Genomic DNA, 13,546 nt, shown 5'->3' with positions numbered 1-13,546 from the left:
TATTTTATACTGTGTTTAAATCTATAATTTATTATGTACTATATAAAAGTCTATGGCAATCGCTCTGTTGACTATGAACATCAAGTATAGTTATTTGTGGTGGTTGTCAACCACGGAAGCCATCAGTCAAGCAAATCTCAACCGTGGATAAAGACCCGGGGAGTGCGGGGGCGGACCCCAGTCTCTGCACTCCAGATTTCAGTGCGCGATTAATTTGAGATCCGAGGAGTCAACTTCAATCTACTACACACACATCCATTAAATGGCTTGACTGAGTTGGCAATCCCCATCGCAACGGCACCAACCGCCCACAGGCTGATCAAGTCTTGGCCGACTTGGCACGTTCATCGAACCAGGAGGTATACAGCATGATGCATGTCTCTGGACCGTACATCATTTTTCCTGCTTGAGTTCGGTCTCTCCTCCGTCTGGATTCTTTTCCCCCACGCTATACTATGCAGTCATCGCAGACCCCGGATCCACGGCTTCTTGAATTAATTTGAATTACCGTGCCACTATGTTACGGGGTACATGTACGATGTAACCAGGTCTTAGCGATCGATGCTAGCCTCCACTTTACACTATTTATTATACCCCCAACGGTACATGTATACACGTACGCCAAAAGCCACGGCTATAAGCTCTAGCCCCTCGAAATAATCGGCCCGGCAAAGTATTACAATCAGAAGTTATTTTGGATGTAGTCGGAGAGTAGGCGAAACAGCCGCATTAAAGTTGCACTCAATCTCGCGGAGTGCAGCAGTGCAGGGATTGGTCTGGGGAATGAAAATTGGAGATTGAAAATCGAAAACCGGTCAACGATGTTTTCTCACCGGAACTTCACTGCCCGAAATATGGAGAACTTTATGGGTAGAATGCTGATCCCTGCCTGAAGGCGGAGCAGTCAGATTTGCCTGTTTTCCGGCTAATCGTCGGTGAAAGGTGGGATTTGGGGGTGTTTGGAAGACTTTTTCCGGGGTTTGGAGTCGGCAATCCGGGGTTCGTGCGGGTTTACTTTTTTTTTTCTCTCACTATTTTATTATTGGGATTTGATATTCGGTACTGTTCACATTATATGTTCTGAGATTGTATAAACAGGAAAATATGTAGTCCTTTGCATCATAGATCCCGTAGCCATAGTCGATCTTCATCCCGTAAAGCTTCGGCATCTTTGATTAACCTGCAATTTTGGTGCGGGGTCGTGCCGAGAGAGATGTAATGACATGGACGTTTTGATCCCGCATTTGTAAGACGACATGCATCTCACTAACAAGCCGCCCACGGGTGCATCGGGCCGTGGCCTCAATCTGGGTCCTTGCGGCGTGGCGTTGGTCCAGGCTCAGCAATGCTTCAGGCTTGGAATGGCGCTCTCGGGGCGCGGTAGTACTCAGTGCTGTCGTAGTACCTTGGCGGCCTTTTTTTACTAGTATTAATTATGGGCTGATCATGTGTCTTGAATCTTCATCACAGATGCCGACAGTAGTAATTTGCGCTTGACAAAAGCCGAGATCATATGTCGTGGCTGATCTCATCTAGCACTTGGAACAGAACGGAATTCTGGACTCTGCAGCCAGTGCCATTCGTGCTCGCCCGGAATCCGGACCAGATTCTGCGCCGGATCTCTTCCACGTCCAATCCTTTCGTGTTGTATCGGTTGATCATGTCATCAGCGATGCCACAGACGGTTGAGTTCAGAAGGTCTTCTTCTGACGCTGCCTCCATTGCTTGGCCATTGGGACTGCATCCGCATAAATCGGGATCTTCTACTTTTGGCTCTTGACTGGGTGTTTCGGTAGACTTTGCTTCTTCTGCTGCTTCTGGCCCACAGCCACTGTTGCTCGTGGTTGATTCAAATGCATTGCTGCTAGAGTTTGGTCGATAACTGCTGCTGCTGCTGCTGCTGCTGCTGCCGGTTGGAGCGCCGGAACTGCTAGAAGATGGTCCACAAGCATTGCCGAGAGCTGGCCCACAGGCGTTATTGTTGGCTGTCGGACCACCGGCATTACTGAACGTTGTTGGTCCACAGGTATTGTTTGTGCCAGTCGGAGTACAGGCATTGCTGGAAGGTGGTCCACAAGAACTACTCCCAGTCTGTGGTAAGCACGAACCATTGCTTGATGGCGGTCCACAGACACTACCCCGGGCAGACAACTGCTCTTCAGTTGGTTCCGTCTTCTCCTGGTTCTCATAGACACGAGGCATCGCCACAGACAGCCTGCGGTCCGAACCATCGGAAGGTGCCGGTGAATAGAATCCCTCGGGTCGCTGAACAGCAGGAATAGCAATCTTTTGGGTATTACTTTCTCTTTGCTCAACCACCTGCAGATATTGCTGCACAGAAGCATTCGAGATACCAAGTGATCCCAGGAGAGTTTTCAAATGTCTGTTCTCGGCTTCAACCCTTTGCATAGCGAGCCGAAACTCAATGTCCCTTTGCTGGGCTCGAGATTCGCAGACAGATAGACGCTGCTCTAGCTCCTTCACATACTGCTGCTTTCGGGCTCGGCTCTTGCGCTGGTTATCCCTTACGCGCGCGAGGCGGTCCACATCCTTTTTTGACAGTTAGACTTGTCTATCCAATTTAGATAGCTACGTTCGGAATACTAACCTTTCGATCGTGCGCTTCCTCCATCGTGTTAAGCTTTTGTCGGTTATTCTAGTGCACAGGCCTCCGGAGGGGTGTGGAGCAGAGCTGGATTGTCAGACTCGCCACATGTATATTTCATCAAGCCAGTTCTGTCATAATGGCAGGTATTTGTATAGCATTTCCTCAAAACTTGCAAGTTGGGAAGGATGACGCCTCTCGCCTTCTGATTTTGACGTTTTCTTTCTGGGTCACGTGATCGGGCCTAGCGCAGAAGTTATCTTGAGCTATTCCAACCTGGCAACAATTACTTCTGCATCTGACAATCTGTCACCAAATGTTCAAGATTCATTTCAAAGTCAAATTTATCTAACTGCCCTATCGAGCGTGATTAGCCAGATACAAAATCTCATCTAGTTACTCTACCTGAACAGCCTCGTCCAAGCAAATACCCTGGTTCCCCGCCTTTGCCCGTGCAACTCCAAATGCAACACGAACCCGCGCATTGGAACTGGTCGCAAGCCAATCCCATAGCTCCTTGGTTCGTTGTTCGAACTCTTTCAACTGCTCGTCAGAAGAAAAATCAAACTGCACGTCGGCAACGAGGAAATAAGCGTCGCTAAGCCACTGATAAGATTCAGGAAAACAGACCATGCTCCCGTCACCACCAGTGGGCAGCAGCAGGTCTCCATCGAAGGTATGCGCTAGGATATGACGATACACTGTCAGGCCTTGCTCCGGCGTTGGGGATCCCGACTGAAAGTTGTCATTCAATTCAGCCTGAAGGAATGGACGCTCCATAGTTGGCGGAGTACGCCTATCATACTCAGCAAAGATGAAGTCCAAGATGGATTGAACCACGGGGTACTTCTTCAGGTTCGCAGACTTTGCCGACCAACATTCCAAGCGCTCCCCGAGAGCCTCGGGATTGTCGATACCCAGATGGCGCGTCACATATAGCAGGTCGGAGAGCGAACCCATGCGGTATGTACTACCGGGCCGAAGGGGTTGATAAGGCGCATACTGCTGTATGAAAGAGCCCAGTTCGAAGTGATTCGAGAAATGTCGTTTCTGGGTTGCGATGCGAGCTTCCACGGAGGCTTTGAGTTGACCGAGGAGGACTTCGCCCGTAAGCACGAGGCCGTTGATACCATCTAGCATGCGGAGCTCGTCCTTGGATAGCTGGCCGTTCAATGTCTTGTATGCCAGGTCGTGGTTGACCTCAGACCAGGCGTGCATGAGCAACGAGGCAACCTGGACTTCGATCATGGTCTGCTCAAAGCGGGGATCGGGAGACTCGCCGAATTCCTCGCTACGGACTTTGACGCGGAAATGCGTCGCTCTGTATCCGTGGAACCGTGCTGTATACGGACCCTCTGTTTGCACAATGGACGTCTGAAGAGCGTCAGTTTGGAAGGCTTTGTTCTCGACGGCAACCAGGGTCTTGTCGTGTCGCTTCAGGTCCTTGATGTGGAACGCTCTGTGCATGATACCCTCGATTTGTTTTTCCTGGTCAGGGAAATAGAGGGCCAATCGTACGCCGATAAGGTCTGCGAGATCATGGGAGATTTCGTCCGTGGATTGGTAGTTTTTCTCGGTGTTTCTCTGGCGAAGCTTCACCAATAATCTTTCGGGGTTTTTGGCCCGCGAGGTGATGACTGCTGGGATACCACTTTCTTCAAGGGCTTTGCGGCATCTTGTCTCGGCGTAGGAAGCAAGTTTGAGGTAAAATGAAAAGCCAGACTGGTAGTCTTGGATGAAGTGCTCTATAATAGATTCAGACATTTTCGCTTTTCTCAAAGCTGGTATTCAAGGAAAGATTGGTAAGATGACGAGTGTTGAATTGAGTTTCTCTTTCCGTTCCCCAGGTTGAGGGTTGAGTCCCCTTTTATACACCACGACTTTCTTCATGGAGCAGCTGACCTTAAGTTTCCACAGAAAAGGGGCGGACGATAACTTCCAATCGCACCATGTAGTCGTCGCTTGTTCGGCCCTGAGTTTGAGATGGCACATCCTAGCTCGCATCGGCAGGGAAGGCGCAGGTTGACAGTTGACCAACTAGGTAGCTGGGGCCGAGCAAGGTAACTTCCAAGTGTGACATGTGGAGCCCATGAGGTGTCAAAACAGCTGGGAAAGGAATAATTCGTCTTAGTGGGCTGGCTGATGAGACACTCAAGTCAGACTGGACTCGGATTTATTTGTTATTCAAAATTATGTGGGGTTCTCTAATTAGAGCTAGATCTCTCGACTTCACGGGTATGGAATTACTACTAGATGGAGATGAAAAATATGGGAAAACCGCCAGAGAAAGAGTTTAGAAGCTATTCAAATCGACGAACGCGAGGAGATTTTTCGAGTACCGCATGACTTCAGCCCACTCAACCTTCATTGACAGACGACATAGAGCAGGGTCCTCAAATCCTTCCAGGGTATGATGAATGGACGCCAGAGACTTGCTGATATTCCGCACCATCTCCTGCCACGTTATCAAATGGCCCTTGAGGGCCAATGCACTCTCCTTCATCCTCTTGATGTTCGAGATTGTAGCGTCAAGTGCAAACACAGCATGTACACTCTCAAGCTTACCCTCCCATTCGTGAATCCGAAATTTGAGGTATCGCGGGAAATCCTGGGTCCAATGATGGACCTGGACTAAGGCATTGGTCGCTTGAATAGCCGCGGTTTCAGCCATCTGACAGGCTTCCATGGCATCTGTTTGTAATCTCTTTGCTATGACTAGTTTGTCATCAGACGCTGGGCTGGAGAAACTGTGGGTCCACGCCTGAGTGATGCCAGGAACACAGTCTGCTGGAGCAGATCAAGGACATGTGTGCGTGTTTCGTTGAGGCTTCCCTCAACTGCACTGGTAATATCTTCGCTTCCTATAAACCTCAACGGTATCGAGACACCTTGTAGCTCATGGTAGCGATTTAATCCAGCCCACAGGGTTTTGGCGCCATTGAGAGCTGGCATATCGTACCAAGTCCCAGTAAGAGGCTTCATGGAGATCGTCGACTTCCGACCTAGTTTTCAGCAGCTCAATTATTGCAGAAGTCATCGCGATGATTATGAGCAAGATTGTCTGATAATACTGGTGAAGGAAATTTCGGTGCTGCTCTGGGCAGCAGTGTGTCTTGCGGTGGTACTTATACGCCGTGTTCTCACGCAAGCCTAAACACCATTTACCTCCCTGTGAGACTTTATGCACTCTCTGTGGCGAGCTCAAGAAGTCCGTTGCGCCTTTTTGTCGCTTTTGATATACTTTCAGATGATCAGAATTCCGCTGTATCGCATAGCCTAGGTGCTGACCTCGGATGTGACATTTCAGGCGAGCTGACTAGAGTAAACTCCCTGCTAGTCTTTCTTCTCGCTTCAAAATACCACAGTCATGTGTTTGTCGCTGGCTAGCTGGCGTCTCGGCTATCAACGCCAGTTCTGATTTGACCAATAGGGTTACTTCCGGTCTGCAGTAGAGCGAGGCAGCGGCCCCGCATTCGTCAGCCGTGCAGTTGCTATTCTCAGGGGTTCGGAGTTTGCCGTACCAATTGTTTTTATTATCTAGTATCGCTACTGCTAGCTGATTTAATACTTCATTCTCTCTACGCATATTATGAAAAGGTTACTGCTTCGAGCCGGAAGAAGTATCTTCATGCGTTTATCAATACACACACACAATGTTCAATGGACACAAAATACAGATTCATTGTCATCTCCAAACATAATTTACTGAACGATACCATCCCAGCGGTTTGCATCCTTCAAACCAAGCAACTCTTTGACATCCTGACTTTTCAACCACTCTTCAAATCCAGTGCGCTGCGCATAAGACTTCAACTGAGCAGGCTCAACAACGTTTTCAAGCCCAGCACAATAGCCATACTCATCAATAAAAGCTGGGCCACCAAGAACCTCAAGTGGAATACCCGTCTTCTCGTGCATCTCCTGAACGGTCATTTGAATCAAGTGAACCTGTTTCCCAAGAGCACGAGACCAAATAGCCATGATATCCTCAACGGAAATATAGTCGTCATAAGCCAAAAGCTGCATCCCAGCCTCCTCATCTTCAACCAAAGCCCGGACAAAATGACCAGTTGACTGAGCAGTGTCAATGATAGGCATGTGCATCTCCTTTCTCGCCGGCAATGCAGCAACAAATGCCCCACTCTCCTCTTGGAACTTGGGATACAAGAAAGGATTGGTGATATAAGCACCAATATAAATGAAAGAAGTCTTCTTCGCCAACTCCACCTTCTGCTTCTCGATATAGTTGACTATATGGGCCTTCGTCTCCCAGTGGTTTGAATCGGAGTATTTTCCACCAGAGGCAGCTTTCATAGGACCCAAGGCTGAGTAGATGAATCTTTCCAATGTTGGGATTGTCGCAGCGACATTGACGGCGTTCTCTCCGTGAGTGACTTCTGCCTCGTATCCTTGCTTTGCGCTGGTCACGATATCAGCACCTGAAGCAAGTGCTTTCCGGTAGGGCAGCCAGAAATCGGTGTTGAGGAAGATGGCGTGGGCGCCGGCGAATGCTCGGCGCAAAGAATCTTCGTTGTCCAAGTCTGCTTCGACTAGGTCGCCGCCTAGCTTGGCTAGGTCTTGTGCTTTTTCCGAGGATGGGTTGCGAGTCAGGCATCGGACGTGCCAGTTGGGGAGGGTGAGAAACGTGCGGGCAACTGATGATCCTTGGGTGCCGGTTGCGCCAACAACTGCAATTATTTTCTTCGGTGTACAGGCCATTTTGATCTGGGATTGTGGGGAGAGTTGCTGACTTGGATGGGCTGGATTCTATGTTGGATTTGAGTGGGATATAGGAGCCCATTTATATGTTTGAACTCATCTTGAACGATGGAATCATGGCTTATAGTTCGCGCAATCTGATTGGCTCAAAAGCGTAAGCCAGTGTGGCTTATGGATGTGGCTTATGGTTGAACGGAATTCGGAGTATTCGGGGTTAAGAGGTCTACCACTTACCTCCGTCCTCTGCGGTGGCACGTATTTTCTCCTCTTTGAGCTCGAGCCTAGCCTGTTATGTGAGATACGGGATTCTGCCAGTCATTTTTAGAAAAGCTTGTCTGGTCAAAACATGGCCCCCACAGCTGAGATAGACCAGCACGATGTTGCGTTTTCCAATCGACCCAAGAGGCGAATCATCACACCAGCGCGTCAGGAGCAAAATCGAATTGCGCAGCGAGCCTATCGTATGCCTTGTCTTCTCCGCAAGTAATGACCGGAGCTAACATATATTTGAAGGCGAGAGACAGAAAGAGCGCCGAAATCAGTCAAATGCTCAGAGCGGGCGAAAGAGAAAGCTTGCGCCACAACCACCATCCGATGTATCAGAGCTATTGTCGAGCAGGTCGCCTGATACCAGTTCTGAGTCTACATTGTTCACTCCTTCAAAATCATTAACTCGACGTCCAGCTGTCAATAGGGCGGGCAGCTCACCAAGCCCCCCAATTGAATCATTAATGAACGCTCTACAAACACCCCATGATACAATGTGGATAGCAATCCTGAACAATGCCCTCTGTCTAGGCTTTGACGTTGGCCGATTGGCAGCTTGTAGCATGACCTACGTGTCACCGTTCTTCAAATCCATCAGTGCACAAGATAGCGCACAGGATCTAGTCGTCTCAACGTTCAACTCGTCAATTCCAATCCATCTACAGCCTACAATGGCTCAGATTCTTGTTCCACATCATGCCAGCTTGGATCTTATACCAATGCCACTTCTTCGGGAGAGAGCTATCATGATGTGTTACGCGATGCCTCATGCTTATAGCCTTTGGGACTTTAAGTTGGATATTTATACGCGACATGCTCTTATTTGTCATCGATATCGTCCCGATAGTGATTGTCAGTCTTGGGATCCGAGGAGCTGGGAGGGTATGCCTTGGTTTTTGAAGAAATGGAGTACAGCAACTGCGGTTGAAGAGTAAATCGGGATTTCTTGGGCCGGCATGGAGCATATGAAGCGAATATCATATATTTATACTTAGTACTTGCTAATTTACAGTCCCCTAGTTTGAAAAGTAGACAAATATGTGAGTTGAGATTGATAGAAACAGTTGTTCTATAGGCAACTGCCGATGTGAGTCGCCGGGAACCTCATGGTCCGTGTACGTGAGAATCGCTCGAAAATGAGGCAAATAAGCCTATTGGACCCCGACTATACCAAGCACACACTACACTATACTCAATATAGAGACTGAACAGACTATCGTCACTAGACCAGACACGAACACGGCAAGAGGCGATTGCCAAATGCGGACCCGCATTCGATACGTCACAGGCCGTCACAATCTCGGGCCCATATGTCTATGTCTATGTCCCCAGCATTCCTCGCGTATTCCACCTTCATGAACAAGCATCAGCTTGCCTACAAATTTCCATATATCACAGTGCGACAAAAATGGTCTCCACGCGACACCACCCCCGCGAATTCCCATCGCCCGAGCGCGCCGCAAAAGAGCTCATCAAATCGCCAGCAGCAACCAATGCCAACTCGCGCAAATGGGTACACACCCCTTCAGCCGCGCTGACAATTTGGCTCATCATCTCCGTGCCCCTGGTCGCATGGGACGCGGGCTATGTGATGTTACGACCGCATAGCATGCCCGGCGGGCGTTTCCATTCCCCCATCTGGGCACCTTACGCGCTATACGGCAAGATCGACTATATCTACGGCTGGCCTGCCTACAATGCGCGCAATGGATTTACTGCTGCGCAGACGATTCTGAATATCATCGAGACTATCGGTTACATTTTCTACCTCTGGGTTGTTTACAACTATGGCGCGACTGTCGTCAGTGGTCGTGGACAGAGGGTTAAGAAGGATTTGCTGTGGTTTTTGAAGGGGGATAAAGTTGTAGCTGGAAGAATTGGGGCTCTCGCGCTTGTTGTTGCTTACTCTATGTCTGTTATGACTTTGAGCAAGACCATTCTCTATTGTAGGTTCTTGCGATGGGTGCTTTTTCAATAGGTTTGGATGCTAACTCTTTGAAATCATAGGGCTCAATGAGTTCTTCTCGGGCTTTGAGAATATTGGCCACAATAAGCCGCTTGATCTCGTGCTCTATTGGATTATTCCCAAGTAAGTTTACCTCGCCACTTCCTACGCTGAAGATTAACCTGATTCTTTTAGTGGCGCGTGGATTATCTTCCCCAGTTATAACATCTACACACTCAGCGCTGAGATTCTGAATGCCCTTGAGTTCGCGACTCCCCGTCAGAAGGTTGGACGACCCAAATCCACCTAAATTTGGCTGTACAAGGGAAAATGTATATGAGGAGGTGAGATATGTGTGATTCAATTATAGTCGAGAAAACATTGAGTGAATGGCGTCTTCTGAATCCATTATAAGTAGAAGCGTTATGATATCCATAGGATATAGTGTTCGCAGTGCAATTCATGACTTTCTTCTTCTCCCCTGTAGCCGCATAGGCGGTCCAGATGATAATGCGCGGTTGACCTCCTTAGATGTAGATGTGTTTGAGCTTTCTTATTCCAGCGTGACATGCTACATTTACCGTGAAGAACTCTAGATACGTTGATGACTTATAGTGTAGATCGTCTTTATATGCCGGGATATACTACTGTACTTAGCAATGGAGCTCGAGACAAAAGTGATTGGTGCAAATCCTCCAGATTCCACATGTAACCTCAGTCGATTGCGTAGCGAAATCTTTTCTGTGGAAACTCGAGCTATACAATATAGTATTCTTGACGTTCATACCTTGGTGAGTGGGAATCTCCGTAATAGAGCACTACCAGTGGACAACCCTTGCCAAGCCGGTGAACCTTTCCCCATATTAACTTCCTCATTTTCTCCCCAACTCTCCGACGCCCCGACTCCCCGACTACTCCCGTCTTCACGTCTCCCCTTCAACTCGTGAAAATCTTCGCGGATCACCTTTCACTCCACCGACCGTACCGAAGGATGCTTCGGGCCTGGGTCCTGGGGTATCCGCACCCGTCATGATCCAACCCGATGACGACTCACCATTGAACCCCTCTGGCGCAAGCTTCAATTTAGGCCAGGAGGAGGCAGCAGCAGCTCTCGAGGACTTCGATACGCAGAGCCATGGGAGTTCCCGCGACCCCGGTAGCACACAAACCGCCGACCCCGCGCTAGGTCCGGACAGCGGCGCGCACGACCACCAACGAGACGACGGCGGAGACGGACCGTCGAACCTGGAGAATTTCAACGATGGCGACAAGCCCGCTTGGAGCGAAATGAAGACTAAGGCTGGAAAGGAGCGGAAGCGATTGCCGCTGGCCTGTATCGCATGTCGCCGCAAGAAAATCCGCTGCTCTGGCGAAAAGCCCGCTTGCAAGCACTGCACTCGCTCGCGAATTCCTTGCGTCTATAAAGTTACCACGCGGAAGGCTGCGCCGCGCACGGATTATATGGCTATGCTGGATAAGCGGTTGAAGAGGATGGAAGATCGTGTGATCAAGACGATACCGAAGGAAGAGACGAGGGACATGGCCTCTATCGGTCGATCTATTGTCAAGCCTTCTGTTTCGAATCAGCCCACAAAGGCCCAGAAGAAAAGAAGTGCAGATGAGGCGTTTGAGGCTGAGATGGATGAATGGACCCGTGGGGACCGCCGCCCGCCGCATGAGTCCTTCCCGATGAATCGTGAGATCAAGTCCGGCGACGGCAGTGGGCTTTTAACCGAGGGTGCTGAGTTCTTGCCATCTTTGGAGATCCAGGAACATCTGGCAGAGGTGTTCTTCGATTGTGTATATGGGCAATCATACCTTCTGTTGCATAAGCCTAGTTTCATGCGACGGCTCAAGGCTGGCAGTATTCCCCCGGTGTTGATTCTCGCTGTCTGTGCCGTCTCTGCACGATTCTCAACACATCCTCAGCTCAATTCGGAACCGCAATTCTTGCGCGGAGAGAATTGGGCCAATCCGGCCGCCGCCATTGCTCTGAGCAGACACGACGAACCTAATATCACAATCCTTACTGTCTTCCTCCTTCTTGGTCTCCATGAATTTGGAACCTGTCATGGTGGACGGAGTTGGTCTTTTGGTGGCCAAGCTTTGAGAATGGCATATGCCTTGCAGTTGCATCAAGAGCTTGAGCAGGACCCAATGATTAATAAAGGGCCTAGTAACCCCTCGCAGTTGAGCTTCACTGATCAGGAGATCAGACGGCGGACTATGTGGGCATGCTACTTGATGGATCGGTATAACTCCTCTGGCAGTCAACGGCCGCCAATTGGAAACGAAAAGTTCCTACAAATCCAGCTACCTATTAAAGAAACCCACTTCCAGATGGAAATTCCTGGTCCAACGGAAGATCTCGACGGGGATATTCTCAATCCTACGCCAGAAGACACAGGCCAGTTGTCAAATGCCAGAGAAAATATGGGTGTGTCAGCATATATCATCCGCGCTATCGTCATTTGGGGTCGCATTGTTGACTACCTAAATCTCGGCGGTAAGAGAAAGGACGCACATCCACTTTGGCATCCAGAATCAGGGTACATGCAACTCAAGCGACAGATTGAAGAATTCTCCGCCTCCCTCCCGGCTCCTTTGACGTTCACATACGAGAATCTTCAGATCCATGCGGCGGAGAAGATTGCAAACCAGTTCCTCTTCCTCCACATCATCATCCATCAAAATATGTTATTCCTCAATCAATTCGCCATCCCCTTGTCACCGGGAGGGCGACCACCACGGGATATGCCTAAGCCTTTTCTCAGCAATGCAGGACGTGCTGCGGTAGAGGCGGCGCATCACATCTCCGTTCTCTTCGATCGAGCTTCGGCCTATCCTCTCACTGTCCCGTTTGCTGGGTACTGTGCCTATTCAGCCAGCACAGTCCATATCTGGGGCATCTTCTCGAAGAACGTCCAGCTAGAGGCCCGGTCAAAAGAAAACCTCCGACATACATACCGCTACCTTAACAAAATGAAAAAGTACTGGGGCATGTTCCACTACATGGTTGAAAGTGCCAAGGATCGATATCGTCAGTTTGCCGATGCAGCTATCCAGGGCTCTGTGGTAACTCAAAATGGCACTTCGCTGGCACCAATGTTCCAATATGGTGACTGGTTCGACAAGTATCCCCACGGTGTATCAAGAATGCACTGGGAGGATCCTGATACACAGCACAGAAAAACAGGCGAGGATGCGGTGATGGGCCAAAAGCCCGATCTCCAAAGCGTGGAAGACTTCTTCGCAAGCCTGTCACCCACACCACAACAACCCATCCTCCCTCGGAAAACACGCTCTCGCAAAAACAGCAAATTATCAGATGGTGTTACAGGCATGGAAACCTCTCCGCAATCCATGATGGAGGTAACAATGGGAAACACTCCTGGCGTCCCAGGAAGTGCATTCCCACAACCCTCCATGTTCAACCAACCAAGACAGATGTCATTCGGCCAACCACCATTCGATTTCAGCATCCCTCAAGACCAACTCCCTCAACTGGATCGGCAATTTGTCTACGGCTCTTTCTCCGAATTTGACCCCAACTCCTTCGTCCAAAATAACCCCCCTTCTGTCCCACCAGTAAACGGCGTCGAAACGCAGAACCCAGATCAATCTCTTTTCACTGGCCAGCTGGATCCAGGTGCCCCCGCTGGAACGGGCGAGTTCTATCAGCCCAGTGCTTGGTTCTTGCCTTTCAACCTCGACCCTATCGGCGTTGCAAACCCTCCAGGCCCACCTCCAGGTCTGGCGCCAGGCGCCCCAAATAACGACCGTCCGCAACCCCCCTCCGGCTTATCCACTGTACCAGAAGTACCCGGATATGCCGGTGGAGGGGGTTTGCCCATGAGTGCATATGACCTTGGTTTATCAGGGCCAGATGTGAACCAGGGTCAGCGGCAGTGATAGGCCCAGGTATTGGATACTGTTTCTGCGTTTCCACAGCTATGTCGTTTTTGGTTTTGATAATGATTCCAAGTATTTGTTGGAGTCGGACTTGCGGG

The 13,546-nt window shown here is 49.6% G+C and overlaps 7 protein-coding genes across 7 annotated transcripts; 2 read left to right on the top strand and 5 right to left on the bottom strand.

The window, feature by feature from the left end:
* Positions 1-1,509: 1,509 nt before the first annotated feature.
* On the bottom strand, positions 1,510-2,632 carry N7508_009475 (bZIP transcription factor; the record flags this gene model as incomplete). Its single annotated transcript, XM_058467538.1, has 2 exons — positions 1,510-2,550; positions 2,609-2,632. The coding sequence occupies 2 exons, from the start codon at positions 2,630-2,632 to the stop codon at positions 1,510-1,512; spliced, it is 1,065 nt and encodes a 354-aa protein (XP_058315384.1).
* Positions 2,633-3,001: 369 nt separating this feature from the next.
* N7508_009474 (uncharacterized protein) lies at positions 3,002-4,369 on the bottom strand (the record flags this gene model as incomplete). The annotated part of the gene is made up of 1 exon (XM_058467537.1): positions 3,002-4,369. The coding sequence occupies one exon, from the start codon at positions 4,367-4,369 to the stop codon at positions 3,002-3,004; it is 1,368 nt and encodes a 455-aa protein (XP_058315383.1).
* Positions 4,370-4,898: 529 nt separating this feature from the next.
* Positions 4,899-5,291, bottom strand: N7508_009473 (uncharacterized protein; the record flags this gene model as incomplete). The annotated part of the gene is made up of 1 exon (XM_058467536.1): positions 4,899-5,291. The coding sequence occupies one exon, from the start codon at positions 5,289-5,291 to the stop codon at positions 4,899-4,901; it is 393 nt and encodes a 130-aa protein (XP_058315382.1).
* A 29-nt stretch (positions 5,292-5,320) lies between these two features.
* On the bottom strand, positions 5,321-5,587 carry N7508_009472 (uncharacterized protein; the record flags this gene model as incomplete). The annotated part of the gene is made up of 1 exon (XM_058467535.1): positions 5,321-5,587. One exon carries the CDS (start codon positions 5,585-5,587, stop codon positions 5,321-5,323), a length of 267 nt encoding a protein of 88 aa, XP_058315381.1.
* A 720-nt stretch (positions 5,588-6,307) lies between these two features.
* On the bottom strand, positions 6,308-7,324 carry N7508_009471 (uncharacterized protein; the record flags this gene model as incomplete). The annotated part of the gene is made up of 1 exon (XM_058467534.1): positions 6,308-7,324. One exon carries the CDS (start codon positions 7,322-7,324, stop codon positions 6,308-6,310), a length of 1,017 nt encoding a protein of 338 aa, XP_058315380.1.
* Positions 7,325-8,999: 1,675 nt separating this feature from the next.
* Positions 9,000-9,846, top strand: N7508_009470 (uncharacterized protein; the record flags this gene model as incomplete). The annotated part of the gene is made up of 3 exons (XM_058467533.1): positions 9,000-9,537; positions 9,599-9,680; positions 9,732-9,846. The coding sequence occupies 3 exons, from the start codon at positions 9,000-9,002 to the stop codon at positions 9,844-9,846; spliced, it is 735 nt and encodes a 244-aa protein (XP_058315379.1).
* A 719-nt stretch (positions 9,847-10,565) lies between these two features.
* On the top strand, positions 10,566-13,448 carry N7508_009469 (putative C6 transcription factor; the record flags this gene model as incomplete). Its single annotated transcript, XM_058467532.1, has 1 exon — positions 10,566-13,448. One exon carries the CDS (start codon positions 10,566-10,568, stop codon positions 13,446-13,448), a length of 2,883 nt encoding a protein of 960 aa, XP_058315378.1.
* Positions 13,449-13,546: the final 98 nt, after the last annotated feature.

Source organism: Penicillium antarcticum (assembly GCF_028974205.1).
Source record: "Penicillium antarcticum strain IBT 31339 chromosome Unknown utg000009l_segment0_segment0, whole genome shotgun sequence".
Taxonomy (NCBI): domain Eukaryota; kingdom Fungi; phylum Ascomycota; class Eurotiomycetes; order Eurotiales; family Aspergillaceae; genus Penicillium; species Penicillium antarcticum.
This window is presented reverse-complemented; position numbering and strand designations above follow the sequence as displayed.